At 41.8% G+C, this 18,500-nt stretch overlaps 1 protein-coding gene across 8 annotated transcripts in view; it reads right to left on the bottom strand.

Annotated features, from left to right (window-relative positions):
- SCHIP1 (schwannomin interacting protein 1) overlaps positions 1–18,500 on the bottom strand; it is a 124,342-nt gene that overhangs the window by 44,348 nt on the left and 61,494 nt on the right. Inside the window, exon 1 of one of the 8 annotated variants that reach the window (XM_057739012.1) lies at positions 10,312–10,545. The exons of 5 other annotated variants lie outside the window; for them this stretch is intronic. In XM_057739012.1, the coding sequence (XP_057594995.1) occupies positions 10,312–10,341 (30 nt within the window). In that variant the 5' untranslated portion in view covers positions 10,342–10,545. Of the gene's footprint in view, positions 1–249; positions 682–10,311; positions 10,546–18,500 lie in introns of those variants that run through there. 2 more of the 8 variants (XM_057739010.1, XM_057739011.1) reach the window with 2 other exon arrangements.

Here is an 18,500-nt window from a genome sequence, read left to right as displayed (position 1 = left end):
TTCAACTTCAGAAAAACAATATGTGTATTCCAGTTACTGCTATAATATATCAATGAATACAAGCTGGGAAACGCAGAAAGAAGAACTCTCCCAGCTTAATGCATTCGATTCTGTGCATTTAGCTTTCCTGAATATATTACGGCAATGGCCACTGAGTGTGGAATCTGGCCACTCCTCAAGGGTGATCTTTCTCCCAGTTAGAAAAATGGTCCGATTGTTTACAAACAAAAGAGCTCTCCCCCCCCTTACCTTTTTATAATTCCCCTCCATATCCAATGGGGATTCTTGACTGATGATATCATCCATTCCATCACTGTCCAAATTCATCCTTTAACTCTTTAGAATTTCACTTAAGAAATAACCTCCCATGAATTCTGATAGGCTGATGTGCAGCTGCCCAGGACCTTGGTCACGGCTCATGCTGACATGGAGAGCCAGCTAAGAGTCTGTGTCCGGCTGTACGTGACCTTGCCCCTCTCTGTCCCAGAGACACCGCCCTACCCGGCCTCCCTGGTCTGTCCTGCGCTCCAGCACGGGGGCAGCTGCTGTTCTCTGAGGCTCACCCTGCCCTGACACTCGACTGGTTAAGAGTCCAGCCTTCCCACATCTGCTGTCACCTTCCCCTGAATGATCCTGCCTGGATTCCTCTACTCAGAACCTTTTCTACCCTCAGTCCAGAAAAAGCCGACTCAACTTCCCAACTTCCTCCTTCAGGGCTGAGTGTGGATAGGAGTTTTGTGAGGAATCCAGCAACCTTATTCTGAACCAGGGGTAGAGTGTACGGGATAAAAATAGACGCAAAGCCCATCCTCACAGACTTCACTGGTGAGTTAAAAGCCGGGTATCCTGTGACAAAACCAAACAGTATAATTTAGAAGCTAACCTGTAAGACAGAAATCTGCCTTTTCTTCCCCCTATTTTCCATAACCAATCATTTCTTAAAATCAGATGTAAACGTCTCATTTTCAGGGAGAAACCCCAGCACCAGAATGAAATTCATTTCCAACACAGAGAAGGACCCCTCTGCCCCAGGATTACTGCTTTGTTCTATTAATATAGGCAAGAGAAAAAGATCCATCAACTTTTCTTTGAAAGCCGGTGGCGGGCTTTTTCACAAAAGAGGACGTTTCTTTCTGCTGCTCGCTTTACCCTTTTCCCATGGCTTTTGGTTTTGTTTACTGCCTTTACATACAGAGAAGGAAAAGGCCCACAGCTGGAGGATGTTTTGATGCAAGAAGCAGACAAACAGAAGTGCACACACACACGCTCCTCGTTATTGAATTACTACTGCCATAAACTCAAATGTATGTCCAGTATTTTTTTTTTAAGTCACTGTGTGCACGAGAAATGGGCCAAAGAAGAATTCAAAGGCCCAGGCTCCGTTCGGCAGCACAATCTACTCGTCTGACATGCTTAGACAGAAAGCAGCAAATGTGCCCGTCAGTACCTTTTCCAGTGTAAATTCTTGCCCATCCTCAGCACAGTTAAGAACAGAGTCCTGAAGCAAACATGCTGTTCAAGACAGCTTTCGGCATCTGAACCTTTGCTGACATGCTCACATTCGTTTGTCTACTATGTTTCTTCACAAATTAAAAAAAGTTCAATTTGTGGAAGACTTGTAGCATAAAGGTGTCTCAATGTAGTTTATTGTAGCCCTACTTCCTTAAAGTAAATATTTTCCCTGGACCCCAGGACCCACATCCAAATACCCCTTTAACTCCATCCACCCTCATCCCCCCACTTCAATTTCCAAGAGAACGTCTTGCACCTCTGTTAGATGGAAGATGTATCTCCTGAGCCACACTTGCCTTTGGGCAGGGCTTCTTCCTAGCAGAGATCTCCCTTGTCCTTGGAATGCTGTCCACAGAAGGTAACCTTAATAGTTCATATGAGTGCTTGCCAACCGAAATCTTCTGTGGAAACTACGTACATTTAGAAGGTAAACATGGGTCTGCTCGGGTTGAAGGAAGGGGCCCACCACGAATTTCAGGGATTTCAGCCTCTTACCTACATTAGCATCCTAGCCCACTTAGCTATCTATAATCAAGAGCTAACATGCATGCAATTATAAAAACTTATTTATTTATTTGGCCATTCCACATGGCTTATGGGATCTTAGTTCCCCAACCAGGGATTGAACCTAGGCTACCACAGTGCAAGCGCTAAGTCCTAACCCCTGGACCACCAGGGAATTCCCAATAAAAATTTAGATATTACAAGACTTAGTAAAGTACATAAAACTATAAGCCTAATTAGTAACATCTTTCGACTTTGGTTTTAAGAGGGTAGCCTTACATAAACAGTTAAAATGGCTAAACTCTCACTATTAACTATGTATATATATAAACCTATTCAAATTAATTTATATACACTGATAAAATATTGACCACATACATACATACATATAAGCATATGCACATACATTAATAATGTATTACCTTTTGGAGAAGGGCACCTCAAAATCCAAGATGGAAATTCCCGAGCCACACAACAGCAACAAGGATTAGTACTAAGAAAGTACTAGAGATCATTCCTTTCCTCTATCCCCTACATCTTTTCTTGGCATAAGTGATGCTCTAGTAAGTACTATATAGAGACAAGCAATAAAACATCTCCCCTTGAAACCTGGTCCCCAGTGGTGGTGAATTTATTTTGCACCCTCCCTAAAGAAGTGCTCAGCACACAGGCTCGTAGCCCAGACCCTTTCCAGAAGGAGCTGCACCACTGCTATCTGGATGGTTTGTGCCGGCTTAAACTATATGCTATTTTTCTATCACGTGGACTGATCTTTGATGTTTTCTAGAGCTTTGCTACTCAAAGTGTGTCCATCGACCACTGCATCCACATCACGTGGAAATGCAAACTCTCAGCTCCCACCCCAGACCTACTGAATCAAAAAACGCACTTTTAAAAGAGCGCTAGGATTTTTGAGTGCACTTTAAATTTTAGAAGCACAGCTCTAGACCTTGAAAAAATTCATTATTAGCCATTGTCTTATTTTACTTCCCATTTCTAGGCCTGGTGGCAAGATCCTGACTTTAGATGCTTGGGATCAACGCTGTAATTATTTTTACTTCTGAGAGGTCCAAATGAATCCAGGAAAGGAAAAAACAAAACAAAACACCATCTCAAAAGGCTTGAGCTGAACATAATGTCTGGTGGTTTGTAGCAGCTATGCACAAACAAGGGGATACACAGTTACTCATGTCCTTCCTACAGAGAATTTTTCCTGGTTCCTTCCTCTACTGCAGCCCTCTCTAAAGTGAACTGGCAAAAAGCATGGGCCCAGATACTAATGCTTCCCCTTAGAAAATGTACACTGAGCCACTTACAATCCCTGAGGTTGAAAGGGCCTCTGCTCACCCCCCTGCCCTGAAATTCAAGGACTAGAACGGAGAGCTTCAGTTTCCTGTCAAGCCATGATCTGAACTGCAAGGCGCATTGGTCACGTGAGCTGATGCTTTTAAACGGTCATTATCGGCCACTGGTGGAAATTATTGACTCTGAGAGCACCGGCCGCATTACTGGGAAATCACTTATTCATTGTCAAAAGATTTTCCTATTCCTATTGATGGAAACTCTATTTCATCCTGATTAACGCTTTAGCCTCCTACTGCCTTTCCTTCTGCCTTAACATCCCAAATACCACACGCTACACAGACACCTGATTTATAACCTCTTTGCAAATAAATTTTTTTTTCTTTGGTGCAATGTTCATCTACATTTGCTTTGCTTTTCAATTAAGGTATTCCAACAGCTAGATAGACCGTGAACATATGCATGCAATTTTGCAATAGACTTTTCAGCGTAGGTTTAACAAGTTAAACTAATGGCACTGGGAGCAGAGAGTGGAGGAGGTGAAAGTGTTGGGAGGAGACAGAATGCCAATCGTTTACCCATATCAGAAAAACTGAGGACCACCAACGTCAAGCTTTCTGCCCAGCTTAAGACCTGAACACAAGAAACTCGACTGCGGTCACTTGGATGACTGCGGTCACTTGGATGACTGCGGCACAGCTTGGAGGGGGACTAGGATTAATGCTCTCATTATGTTCTTCTGTGCTCTTAGCATTCTTTCCCCCCTTAATGGCTCTCCTACGCTGACTTTCACTAGGCCTTTGGATGGTTGTTTTCTTCTGAATTCAAGCAATTTTGTCAAAGTACGTTCTATTTCAGGAAGCCTGGTAATTTCTGATGCTTCTAGATAGTGCCCAGGAGAATACTAAGTACACCAAGATTTCAAATTTTCCCTTGGTATAGAGAATATAAATAAATAATAGAATATGGCGCTATTGATGTTGAGCTTCTGCATGTGAAATCTTAGTTACCTAAGGCCGTGTGTGTGTGTGTGTGTGTGTGTGTGTGTGTGTGTGTGTGTGTATTATGAAGGTGGGGTCTCTACTCTCCAAAAATCACACATGCACTGAGATGTATCACAGCGATGCTCCTATTTCCTTCCCATCCTCCATCACCACCCCCTTTCCAAGAGAAAATACTAAACTTTTAGCTTAAAATATGCATTGCATATTTATTTCTTAAAATTGCCTGATGTCTAAATCATGATGTTGGAGGCCCCCAGTGCTACTTTACATAGGAATGATGTGCTTGTGTTAAATTTCTATTTCAGATCAGGCCCATACTGAAACCCTGTTAAAAAGATTTCCCCCCACCATTTGGGCACTTATCACTGTGCCTCTTTTGCGGTAAAACATATAAATTAGATTTTAAGACTAAAGGCCTAAAAACAAGTTACTGGATGTAACTTTTTTAATTTTTGAGAGGATAGATATGTCACTCTCTTCTCAGACAAACACACAGTACCTCAACAAGACAAAACACAACTATACCCCAACCAGGCAAAACAATGAAACAAAGTATTCTTCAACACAACTCTGGGGAAAAAAAATTTCCCAATCAAATAAAAATCTATAGAACAAGACAGAAACATAACTTAATTGAACTTTTATTTACTTATTTTTCATTGAACTTATATTTAAAAGCCTGTATCAAATAGTGCACTAAATGCTTTGAAATTCCCCTTTCTGTTAGGGCAATATATTTTTTCCCTGCTGTGGATGAAACCAGGCTTAAATTGAGCAGAATCTTAAATGAAGTCAAATTTGATACCTTGTTTTCTCATTCACAGGAAGAGGGGATTGGGAAATGAGCCCTCCCTTGACCTCCTGTCAGTAGGGACAGACTATATTTCCTTTCCTTTGTTAACCATTAAATAACCCACTAGAATCTGAGCATGAAGGGCTGTCTACTACTTTCTTCAGAAAGAACTTTTAAGATATCTTGATGTACTACTTAAATTGATATACTCCCTAGTTTTATCATTCGAGACCAATATAGGACATCTTTTATTTTATGTGTTGGGTATGAGGCTCAGTTGGGATGAAACATTTTGCCCACAAAATATTTTGTGTTTCAGGAGGCAGTAAAATTATCCCTCTATATGGTAAAAAGATTTATGAAAATTTTGCAAAATTAAATATATTAAGGAAGGTGGCTTGGGGATGACTACTTGCCTCAACTGACCATAGGTATTTTGAAAAAGTGCTTGGAGATGGACCATGAGGTTCACCTTGGGGAACTTCTCTTGGGGAAGAAGAATTAGATGTGGAGGTACACTCTTAACACACTGTCTCTGGGAAGGGTGAGATGTCTGTCTCTTTCATTTTGTCACTTGCACTGTGTTCCCCACCTCAGCACATGGGATGCTGGCAACTGGGCAAGAGGCTCATAAGCCAGGTACAAGGAGTACCCGGACCAGCTTCCCCAACTCCCTGTTGCAGTGCACAGATCTGAGCTTCCCTCTGGTATCATGATGCAAAATCCTCATCCTGGGGACTCAGAACAGCACCAACTGCAGAAAATGCAATTCCGTCCAACACACATTTACTGAACATATACTCTGCGTGCAGGGCAGGAAATGAAAATCAGGCCTTTATCCTCAAGAAGCCTGTTGTCTAATGGGGGGGACAGACTTACACGTCACTAGCTATAAATGGGTTTCAACAGAAGCAAAAGCAAAATGCACTGAGAAGGGGAAAGTTTTCCCGAAGGAGGTGGCATTTGAGCCTCACAGTGCAGCAGCTTGCAACAGGTAGAAGCAGGTGTGTGGGTGGCAGACATTCCAGGCTGAGGCATCACAGCAAAGAAAAAGGGCTGAAGGCAATGTGGGGGCAGGAATATAGGGTTTGGAGGCAGAAGTGCTCCTGACCAGGGTTCAGATCATGGTTAGGCCTTGACTGCCACGCAAAGGGGTTGGGAATTTATCCTAAAAAAAAGGGGGAAGCATCAAAGATTTCTACTCTGCTTTTTCAAGACCCCTGTGTATTTTAAAAGGAGTTTTTTACGCTCGCAAGGGAGGAAAAAGATGAGAGTTATTCACATACCATTTTACTTTTTTTCTCCTCCATTCCTTCTGTAGCTAAGAGCGTGAGGGTGTGGTTTATATCTGGGGTAGTGATAAGGGAATTTAAGCAATAGAAAGAAAGGGATAAAAGCATGTTGTTAGCTTTATATACACATTAATCCCTAAAATTAACTGCAGGGAAAACGGAGAAAATATTTGGGAGTTTTTAAGCAAAGTGGGCCCTTTGACCTAAGCTTGTGCTTTCAAGTTAACACTATTTCAGTGCTTTCTATCAGAGATCGTTTAGAGGAATCTGGCCTCTTGAAGGCTGCCAGGCCTGAAGCTGTGGGCAAGGCTCTTTCCTGAAGAGACTGGCATCCTCCCAAGACTGGAAAATGGAGGTCGACAGCTCTATCTTTTAACACGGCTACAACTGAAAACGACAACACATGCCTCAGTAACCTCTGTGCTAATGGAAATCCTGGGAGGCAGAAAAGTACACGAAGATGATGACAACGTGAGAACCTTTAAAAACAAAACAACCATGAAAAATTCTGCCTGAGAATTTCTCTCTGATCATCCCTCCTCGGATTAAGTTGTTCAAAGCACAGTGCACCCATCCACCTCCAGCAGGGGTTTTCAAGCTCTTGGAAGCAGTGAAACTCTCTTTTGCAAAACGATCATCTATTTGGAAAAGCTATACATGAGACTCAGTTATACTTCTATACATTGGTAATAAATAATTGGACGTGACGTGATGCATGGTTTCCCTGGGCTGCTTTATAATCTTCACTGAGACCTTTCTGTGCATCAGGAGAAGGGGGCTCTTAATTCATGGTAACTGACTTGCTTACGCAGTAAGGTGGCCTCTGGTAGGGACCTGCCAACTCTCACACCAGGATGTTAACTAGGAAAAATCCTCTTTCACAGATGAGGAAAGTAACAAGAAATAAGGGGATAATTTGACCCACAGACATTGAAACCAGGGCAGGTTAATGGCAGGGGGTTGGGAGGGAAAAGGATTGAAAGTCACTCTAATGGCCATCAAAACGTAAGCAACCACGATGCTATAGCATGTTTACTGTCTTTTTTTTCTTAATCAATTTTGTATACAGCAGGCACATCCATCCGTGTTATTTGAGAGCTTGTTCTTAGCACTGGGAAAGCAGATGGACACAAACCTAAAAATCCCTGCCCTCATGGAGCTGCCACAGAGTGAAGGAAACAGAAAACAGACAAATAAATAACATATATAGTCTGATAGATGGTGATGAGTGCCAACTATAAAGATAAAGTGTAATAGAAATACTGGGATAGAACTGGGGAGTTAGAAGTTGACATAGTAAGTCCAGAGAAGGCCTTCACAAGAAGGTGACGTTTGAGCAAAGATCGAAGAAAGTGAGAGAGGAAGCCCTGGGGGTTACCAACAGGACAAACGTAGGATGCCCGTGTGAATCTGAATTTCAAGTAAACAGTGAACAATGTTTTAGTATAAACACGTCCCGAACACTGCAGGTTGTCTGCTAAACCTGCAGCCCTACACAGGGTACCTGGAGCAAGCACGTGTCAGGCAGCAGGGCAGCAAGTGCAGGGCCAGGCCAGCACCTGGGGGAGGGGGTGCGGGGGCGGGGCAAGGGGATGTGGGAGTCTGAGAGGAATCAGGGGTGAGGTGACATAAGGCCCTGGGGGCCCTGGGAGGACGTGGACTTTTACGTTGAGGAGGAGCATTTTGAGATGGGTAACAGGCTCTGATTTAGGTCTTACAACATCCTTTTGGATACTGTGTTGAAAGCAGCTTACAGAACGCAAGGGCGGGAGCAGCACGGGTTAGGAGACTGTTATTGCTCTGATGATGATGGCAACAAGAGTGAGAACAACACGCAGCTGGACACGTGCACCAAAATGCCCAAATAAACCCGGGACACGTTTACGGAGGAAAGGAGTCAGGCCTGCAGAGAAGCTCCTTCTACTCACTAAGATGCTGGCCTGGAGGAATTGGCTTTAACCACTACATTATCATCCTTAAGAATAAATAAATACATAGCCTTCATTAGAAAAGGGGAAGTTTCTGGAACACACCAAACTGTCGATATCATCAGTGACCATGACAACATCAGGCCAAGAGAAACCGTTCTTCCTGAATCCAAATGCACACGGTGCCCTGTGGGCTCTAAAACTAGGGTTTCTAGGTAGGATTGAGACGTGGCGTCAAGGTTAATGTTTTTGGTTTTGCTGAGTTATGAATAAAGGGAGAGCTTTCAAAAGAACACTAAGACAGTCCTATAAAACCCCATGGAAATGCAGAATTTATTGCCTATTATTATCTGCCTAACGCACGTAATTTTCTTGTGAAAATAAGCAATGAATTACTTCAAAAACTATCGAACATATAATGACAGTGTTATATGTTGTAATTCATATAAAATAAAATCAATTTGTCTTCCTCTGGAAGCAGGAGGCTAAAAAAATTCCTCCTCTCCAGATGAAACTGCAGATCTCCGACCAATTTCTGACTTGTAAAACTAGTGATTCCGTGTTCACCTAATGAAAAGATATAGGGAATAATCTTACAGTATCTTGCCTTTCAAAAATTAAATTACACAGCATCTCTGGAAAGTGAGCAGAAAAATGATTTTAATTATTATAGTAATTTAATCACCTGAAGCCATGCCATAAGGAGGTTGGTCTCTCCATAGATGTCGATACTCTACGCTCCCAAACTATATTCTGTGTAAGTTTTGGTTGTTTCCTCAGCATCATGACCCTTTTCTCATAGAAAGAATTCCTACGAAGCACAGATCTTGCTATTTAGGATCTACGGCCCTAAATGTACTATAAAATGAAAATACTATAAGATAAGCCTACAATTACAAGGTTCCAATTATTAAGCAGAGAAAAAAGTGTATAAATACATTTTCTAGGCACACATTACTTAGCTGAGAAACGACTGCCTTGAGTCTTGTGAGATGTGCTGTTCTGCCTGCATACATTCACCACTGTGAAATCTGACCTTGTGAGAAACACCTGCTTGTCTCAGATAACCTACCTCACACAAGGAAGAGGCACTGTTAAATTAGAGAAGTGGTCCCTTAGAGCTTCTAAACTCGATCAGTTGAGTAATAACCCCAATATTAACTATCCAGGACTTGGACTGGCCATGCTTGCTGCTGCAAAAAGCAATTTCTCTGAGAACATTCTTGTTGTCTGTTTACAATGAGAATACTTTCCATGTTGCCTCCACAGTCCCAGTCAACACTCTAGAACTGGTCTTTAGAAATCTTCTAAGTGTTTACTTCAAAACTCCAGAGAGCAAATTAGCACATAGATGAGTATCTATTACTAAAAATTTTCTATTTGTTGTTTACTATGCATGTTGGTATCGTCATTCTTATTTACTAGTCATTTAAAGGAACATACTAGTAAAAATAAGTTTGGAGAGACATACAAGTGCAACTTTAAACGTCAAGTGCATGCCAGCTGATTTTTGAAAATTTCTCAGATCATCAATTATTACTTCCTATTTACCTAATTTTCTTCAAGACAATCCTAAAAACTGGATGTGAAGCCACTCGCACCCTATGCAATGAGCAAAAACCATATTTTCATGGTTATCTCTATGAAATTCCACACAATTTTCCTTTTCCAAAGCCCCTTAAATTCAATTACAGTTTAAAGCAGTTCCTCTTACATGCACAGACATACAGAATGTGCAAAGCACAGATCACCTCAGTGGATTTCACATATGCTTTAAAGGCCAAAGAAGCAGTGTTTTCTGCCCCATTACTCCCGAGAAAATCTAATTACAATTCAGATACAGTATGCGATGAAGGCCAGGAGTGGAGTACAGCAAAATCCCTTGAAAATCCGGAAAGAGGCAACCTGCTGCTTTGGAAGAGGAAGGCCTCCTCTCCCCAAGGATGCCGCCCTCACAATCAGGCTTTAAACCTTACCTGATACGAACAGTTCTCCTGATGTACCATCTCAGTGCATCCTAGGGCGCAGACCCCAAAGCAGGACTGCTCAGCGAGGCTGCGGAGGGAAAGCGCGGAGCATCCACTGGCAGAGAGAACGCCCTGGGAAGGCAGGGGCTCCCCGCCGATTAAAATGGATGCTGCTTCGCTGATCAACCTGCGCAGTGGCACTGCCTGTGCCGGGAAGCGCGCAGCGAGCCGAGCTGCTCTCCTCGGAAACCAGCAGTGAGGCTTACAAACATGGAGCTAGGACCGGGCTGGGGGAGGGGGCGCGCTCATCACTGGCACAATCAGCCAATTATATTATCGGCACAAAGAAAAGGATCAGTCTGGGGCTGGTGTGACCTTCTGGTGCTTTATGCAGGCAGTTAACTGATGTGGAAACATTCTAGTTCTCATTAAAGGGAAAAAGGCCAGCGAGGGAGAGGAAGAGAGACAGACACAAATCAATGTTGCAGTTTTGAACATTTCTCACCTCCGGCATCATCCTTCCTGCCCACAGATGCTGCCTGCATGGTGCTTACGAAACGAAAGGCCTTAAGGATCATTTCAGAACTTTTAACAGGCGAAAGGGAAAACAATCCATTCTGAATACTGACCCTGAAGGGATGTTCCCTGTGTTGAGTGTCTGAAGTGTTTGTCAACTTTATAACTAAGAGGAGGGCCTCCATTCTTTTAAAAAAAATATTATTTTCTAATTCTTTTGATTTCCCACTTATTTTTTGGCTCTTATCTGCTTTTAAAGTCAAACAGAAATAAGATGAAATAATTTTCCTATAATTTTTTAGGGAGAGAGCTTATTACAGTATTAAAGTCAGTATAATTCATTCATTTCACGGAAATGAAACTAAACTGCAAGGTTCTTTTTGAAAATAAGGCTCGCTCGCTCTCTCTTTCTTTCTATGTATATATTGCCCAATGCTGTGACTTGAATGCTGTGACACCCCCAATATAGCACATATGATTCTAGAGACAGACCACTCTACCTAAGAGACAGTAATGGAAAGGATTCTGGACTTTCAGATAGTAATCAAAGGACATACAAGTTAGACCATACATGTCTCTGGTAAAAAGAGGAGCTGATTTCTAAAATACTTCAGGGCCATTCCAGGATTTTAGGATATATAAAGAGGAACAACTAGGCCTATAAATTCTTGAAGCTAATTTAATGATAGAAAATTTAAAAAATAAACAATAAAATTTGCTTATCTATACTCTTCAGTTATAGGCAACTCATTTTGTTGTTTCTTAGTAAAATGGCCCTGAGCAAATAAATACTCAATAAAATCTTGACTGAATTTAAAATATCAAATTTTAAAAAATCCAAGAGATATTATTCTTAAGCTATTCTGATATATCTATATCTACCTATCTTCTTAAATACTCTTACTAGTAACTGCAAAGTCTTCATTATGCTATTAATAGAGAAAAACAAGTACTTTTTGCCTGATGAATGGAATCAACATGTTTGAGAAGCTTTCGTATCAAGCTCGATCTTAAGGAATGCTGAGAGTTTGTGCTAGAAATATTTGATGATATATTTTTAATTTTATAACAACATCTCTGTTGCCTGGAAAGAGAAAAACCTATTTTTCTAAATATTTTTAATTTTTGAGATTTGAGATTCCGACAGGAGAAAAGTTGGCTGCCTGAGTTCAACTCCAGAGACACACTCACAAGCCTGGCTTCCGCTTCCTGGTTAAGACAGTGAAGGGGCGGCAGGGAAGGCCCAGCTGATGATCTCACAGGCTCCCATTTCAACACCCGTCTACTGGGTTCAAAGGAAAAGCACTCTGGGCGTGCAAAGATCACAGGCCTTCTCCCTGGAATCTAGGAGAGAGCTAGGCCATCTAACACGTGCAAGACTTTTTCGTCCTGTTTGTTGGGCGGAGGCACAATGAGAGCCTGCTGATTGAGGCAGAAGCCTGAGCTCCATCATGAGTCTTCTTAAATAGAGGATGAAGAAAAGAGGACAGAAACTCTCCTGCGAAAGGAAACAACATGCAACACATCCCCATCCAAAATTTCATCCCTCCCTATTGAGTAATCCATACAGGACAGAGACAGGGACAGAGACTTCTTTGTGGAGTGCCTTGCTATACAACCGCCTGGATGAAGTCTCTGGAATCTGAAGTATGTGCAAGGAAAAAAGTAAGCCAAAGTAAAAGTTCCTTTTGCAAGGTAGCAAATAAGATGAAATGGAAATCTTACGCCTAATGTACAAGGCACAACCCCAACTTTTCAAGACAGAACAGCTTTACCTCAAAGGCTGTTAAAACTTTTCTCAAGTTACTACTTTCACAATCTATGACCTTAAGACTCAGGAACATGCTTTCAAGCTATACAAGGCCTAAGAAGCTGCTTCCTGTTGGACTCTGTTCTCTTCTGAAAACTGAAGGCTCTGGGATATATTACATAAATTCCTAAAGACATTTATCGTGTGTGTGTGTGTTTTTTTTTTTAAAAAAGCCTAAACATGATCCTACTCTTCACAGTTGCTGTTCCATAAATAGCGGAAGTGACTCAGAGGCGGCTCTGGGGAGAACAGATTTCTGACCATTGTATCCCAAATCCTGTCAAAAAACCCTCTCAAGAGGTATAAACAAGATAAAAAAAAAAATAGGACTATATCAAGCAAGCTTCCCTTTATAGTCATTCACTGGAAAGGACTTTGTGTTATAATTTAAATTATGATTTGCTAGTACAAAAAACTTTAAACAGAAACCAGCTGTTCCAAGAACATTTAAGCTAGAATAACTTACCAAGCTAACAGTGACATTTGTTATTTTTGGACTAAAAACTATTGATGAACTGTTTAAGTGTGGTCTATGTAGCATAGAGATTCTTTATCTTCTCAGGTCTTCACGACTTCTCTTCCCTTAAAAAGTATTGGGTTCCAGATTTAGATGGGACCTCAAGAGATAAAGTGTTATTTTCCAGATATGGAAACTGAGGCCTAAGAGAGTTGTGACATGCCCAAGAACATAAATCCTCCAGCAGCAGCAAAAAGGCATCAAAGTAAGAGGAAAAAAAACCCTCCAGATTTCCTAGGTTCATATTTTGTTAGTGTGTTCATATAAAAAATGCTAAGTGTGGGCCACTAGACTTGGAGAAATAAACCCCTTCTGACTGAGCCAACACAGGCTGGCCTTGAAATCAAAATCCATCGAAGGTAAGAGGGAGGTTGCAGTGTGGTTCTACCTAAATCCGAATCCAAGATATGTTAGAGTATTTCCTCATTAAGCTATTGTTCCTATTTCTGCCAGCAAGCAAATTATTATGTCTTTAAGTCCTGAAAAGTATTTCTTCATTTGTGGCAATTCATAGCAACATAATGAAGATGGCCAACAGACACATGAAAAGATGCTCAACATCACTAATTGTCAAGGAGATACAAATCAAAACCACAGTGAGATAGTTCACATCCAACAGCATGGCTATCATCCAAAAGACAACAAATAACAAGTGTTGGAGAGGGTGTGGAGAAAAGGGAACACTTGTGCACTGTTGGTAGGAATGTAAATTGGTGCAGCCACTACAGAAAACAGTATGGCAGTTCCTCAAAAACATTAAAAATATAACTGCCATATGATCCAACAATTCCACTTCTGGGTATTTTCCCCAAGAAAACAAAACCACTAATTTAAAATGATATATGCATCTCTGTGTTCACTGCAGTATTATTTACAATAGTCAAGGTATGGAAGCAACCTAAGCATCCATCAAGAGGTGAATGGATAAAGAAGATTGGCATATATGTATTACTCAGCCAAAAGAAAAAAAAAGAAAAAAAAAAGGGGCAATCTTGCCATTTGCGACAACATGGGTAGACCTAGAGGGATATGTTAAGTGAAATGTCAGAGAAAGACAAATACTGCATGATCTCACTTACACGTGGAATCTGAAAAACAAAACAAATGAACAAACATAACTAAACAGAAACAGACTCACAGATACAGAAAACAAACAGGTGGTTGCCAGGGAGGGGAGGGAGGGGTCAAAGAAAAAAAAGAGGTAACTATGGGAGCAAATGAATGCTAATTAGCTTGATTGTGGTGATCACGTCACAATGTATATAAATATGAAACCATCACATTGTACACCTTAAATATACACAAATTGTGTCAATTATACCTCAAGAAAGCTGAAAAAAAGATGAAAATAAATAAATATTTGAAATAGCAACAGAATGAAGGGTTTTTTTTTTTGGATAGTAAATATAGTGGTAAAAAGTAACATCTGCAGGTCATCTGAGAACACAGTTTTCAAAGTGAGTTATTGGGTCAGGAACCAACTTGGGAAGGGCATAGGGAACTTTCTGGCATAAGCTGCATGATTTCAAAGGGCTCAACTTACAGGGGAGTATACATTTGTCAAAACTCATTGACTAATACATTTAAGACATGTGCATTTCATGTATGTAAAATTTACCTCAAAAGGATAAAAAAAAATCTGGTTAATGATATGCAGCTGAAGTATTTAGGGGTGGCTTAGTGATGTCTGCAACTCACTTTGAAATGCATCAAATAAATGAGATGAATTGATGGACGGATAGGTGGAAAGCCATGAAAAAGCAAGTTTAGTAAAACAGTCATGGCAGAATCTGGATGGTGCATAAATGGATATTCACCTAAAAACTTTTCAGTTAGAAAAAAGTTCGTAATGAAATACTGAGGAAAAATGAAGTTATTGGGAATGGGCAAGGTGAGAAAGAAAGTCGTTGTCTTTTAAGCTTTTCCTTAGGAATTTGCTGAAAGCAGGTAGGCATTTTATATAGCGTTACGTTGTGCTTCTTTACCAGGCAAGGGAAGAAAAGGAATTGTGAGGAAAATTAATCCTGTCCCCAACAAGGGGAATTGGGTTCTTGAATGACCTACCCAAAGAAGATCACAGCCGGCATCACCAGGGACAACAGACCTTAGAAGATGGCTTTACAGTTTACAAAGTACTTTCCCCAACATGTCCTTCGACTCTTACAACCTTGTCGTTGAAACAAATTCTCATTATGTGCCACGTGAGGAAGTGTTTCTGCCCCCAAGGAGTTTGGTAAGGGAAACAGTGCAGCATACAAATGACTATATATAGTGTTGAATGAGTAAAGTGCTACCAAGGAGATTTTGTTGTTTGCTCACTAGGAATTCAGGAAAGCAAGAGAACGCTTAGCTACGTTAGCCAGGAGACTGCAATAATCTTGTTCGTTTGGTTGTTTACTTCTTGAATGTCTGTCTTTTCTACTTCTAGATTAATGTAAATTTCCTTAGAATGTGGATTGTGGTTGGTTAATTCAGTGCTATTATCCCCAACATTTGAAATAATACCTGGCATATAATAGGGTCTCAATATTTTTAAATGAATGAATAAAAATGATATGACTTTCAGAAAGTTACTTCATTGCTCTTAGTCTCAGTTTCCTCATCTATAAACTAAGAATGTTAATTCCTGGTTTATTGGGTTAATGACAGGATAAAATGAGAATAGCATGTAAAGCAGCTCTTAGGTACCCTGGAAAGGAACAGATATGGATTTTTCCCCCTCTCCTAATTAAAGGCAATAACAACAGTCCAAGCAATAAAGAGGGGCCTGAAGGATGGAGGTGATAGAGGGAATGGAAAGTTAGAGAATGTATTCCATGAGATTGTGAAAAATAAACTGACAGCACCTAGCCAGTGATCTGACCTGGAAGAATGAAAAGGACAAGGAGTCCTGAGGTTTGAAAACCTCTGCTGGAGTAAACTTGGTGCTGTGAAAAGAAACAGGGACGTTAGAAGGAAGAACTGATTCTGAGGGATTGGGTTGCAATAATGAGGTCTTTTATTTTTCAACATAAAGTTTGGAGTTGAAGGTACAGGAGGCAACTGGGGCTCAAGAGAGAAGTCAGGCCAACAGATAGGATGTGGGGACTTTTGCAGGGAGAGGATAGTTGCAGAAATGGATTAGATGAAGGGAGAGACTGTAGAGAAAGAACTAATGAGACACAAAGACAGCACTGTGGTGGGCACACCAACCCCCACGCGGGTGGGGGTGGGGGAGGGGAATCAGGCTTGCTAATCAGCTGATCTTGAGAGGATTATCCTGGGTTATCCAGGTGGGCCCAATGTTATCGCGGGGGTCCTCATAAGGTAAAAAGAGCGGGCAGCACAGGAAGAACCAGAGAGACGGCAGCGTGAGGGAGACTCTGCCCAGTGCTGTTGGCTTTGAAGACAGAGGAAGGATCACAAGCCCGGGAGCATGGGAGGCCTCTAGTAGAGGGAGAAGGCAAGGAAGTGGATCTTCCCTGGAGCCTCCAAAGGTTGCAGCCCTGCCAACACCTTGATTTTCGTTCAGTGAGATTCACTAGGGAATTCTGAGCTCCAGAATTGCAGGATAATAAATGTATACTGACTTCCGTCACTAAGTTTGGGGTACTCTTTTATAGCAGCAATAAACAATGAGTACAATCCCCTTGGGTGAAAGCCAGCATTCAGAGGGCAGGAAGGAAGCAAAGGGGGTGGGGCAACAAGGTGAGAGGAGAAGGAAAACCAAGGGGTCAAGGGGAGAGAGCTCCATGGCTTCCAACACTGCAGGGAAGCAGAAAAGACTACCAGGTGGAAAGGGAAACACAACCGAAAGCCGTCAGTTTTGACAACTAGGAAGTCATCAGTTTCCCTTGAGAGAACCCTAGTGTGTTGGGGTGAAAGCCAGGTTACAATGGTTAGGAAGTTGAGGGACTGAGTAGACAGCAATTTGTAAAGAAGGCTGTGGATGAGTTAAGAGCATTAGGGTGATAGCTTGAGTAAATAATGGAATCAGACAGGTGGTTGTTCTGGTTGATCTTTAAGATAGAGGAGATCCAGACGTCTGTGTGGGCATCAGGGAAGGAGCCAGAAGAAGGGAGGAACTGACGATGATGGGTAGGCAGTAACTGGAAGGGCCAGGTCCTGGATGGGTTAGATCAGGAGCATGTAACAGGGCTTCATTCAGCCTTGGAACTGAAGATATGGGCAGCGAAATGACAAAGAAACGTTGAGTAGAGAGGAGGCTGTAGCGGAAATGGGGAAAGATGCAGGAACACAGATGGGTGAGTATCTGATTGGGTCCTTGAAGGAGGACGGATGGCGAAGACCTCAAGGACCAGGAGGGTGGCTGAAATGGAATCAGAGAGGCGGATCAGTGTGGGGGAAGCTCTTCCAAGATGTTTTGTAGAAGGTGTGGGTGTATTACTTGAGAATATTCAAGTAATGCTAACTAATGCTATACAAGAACAAGAAAACAAGCAGGATAGATGAAACATAAGACATGTTAAGTATAGACAATAAGTATGTAGTGGCTTGCCAGACATCGGTGAAATGCACAAGGTTTAGACGATGAGGCAGAATTCATGAGATGTGAAGTATTAAAAAGTACGTTAATAACCTGGATGTGTTAGACCTAGATCAAGCGGAGCACAGAAAGCGATGGAAAGACTAAAGAAGCACCTAATATTCATGACACACTAAAGAACCCTGATTTAATCAGGGGTTTCTTTTTTTTTTTCTTTTTTTTTTTTTTTAAAAACGTTTACTTATTTATTTCGCTGCATTGGGTCTTTGTTGCTGCACACAGGCTTTTTCTAGTTGTGGCGAGTGGGGGCTACTTTTCACTGCAGTATGAAGGCTTCTCATTGCTGTGGCTTCTCTTGTTGCGGCTCTAGGTGTGCAGGGTTCAGTCGTTGCAGCACGCGGGCTTAGTTGCTCCATGGCATGTGGGATCTTCCCGGACCAGGGATCGAACTCATGTCCCGTGCATTGGCAGGCGGATTCTTAACCACTGCGCCACCCGGGAAGTCCCATAATCAGGGGTTTCTTTAATCACTCCATATTCATTGGACTGGACACTGACTGCCCATTGGTGACACCACTGCTGATCCTATGTGTCCTCTGCCCAAGAAACAGAATTCCACAGCTGCGCAAGTGAGTGGGCAAGCTACAGAGGGAGCCCGAGGGACCTGCCCCTGCGTCCCTGATAAAGCAGGCTGTGTGTCATTGGCAGGCACCTTCTATCTCACTGGGCCTCCTTTCTGAAACTTCAAGCCTGGTTTGTAACTGTATCATCAACAAGGAAGGTGGTTGTGGCGGAAAGGCTGGACATATGAATACTGCATAACCCAAGACTCAGGTAGTGTGGTCTTTCACATTCCTGTACCGTATCCT

This window comes from Hippopotamus amphibius, chromosome 6 (assembly GCF_030028045.1).
Source record: "Hippopotamus amphibius kiboko isolate mHipAmp2 chromosome 6, mHipAmp2.hap2, whole genome shotgun sequence".
Lineage (NCBI taxonomy): Eukaryota > Metazoa > Chordata > Mammalia > Artiodactyla > Hippopotamidae > Hippopotamus > Hippopotamus amphibius.
The sequence above is the reverse complement of the archived record's forward strand: the minus strand, read 5'-3'. Positions and strand labels throughout refer to the sequence as shown.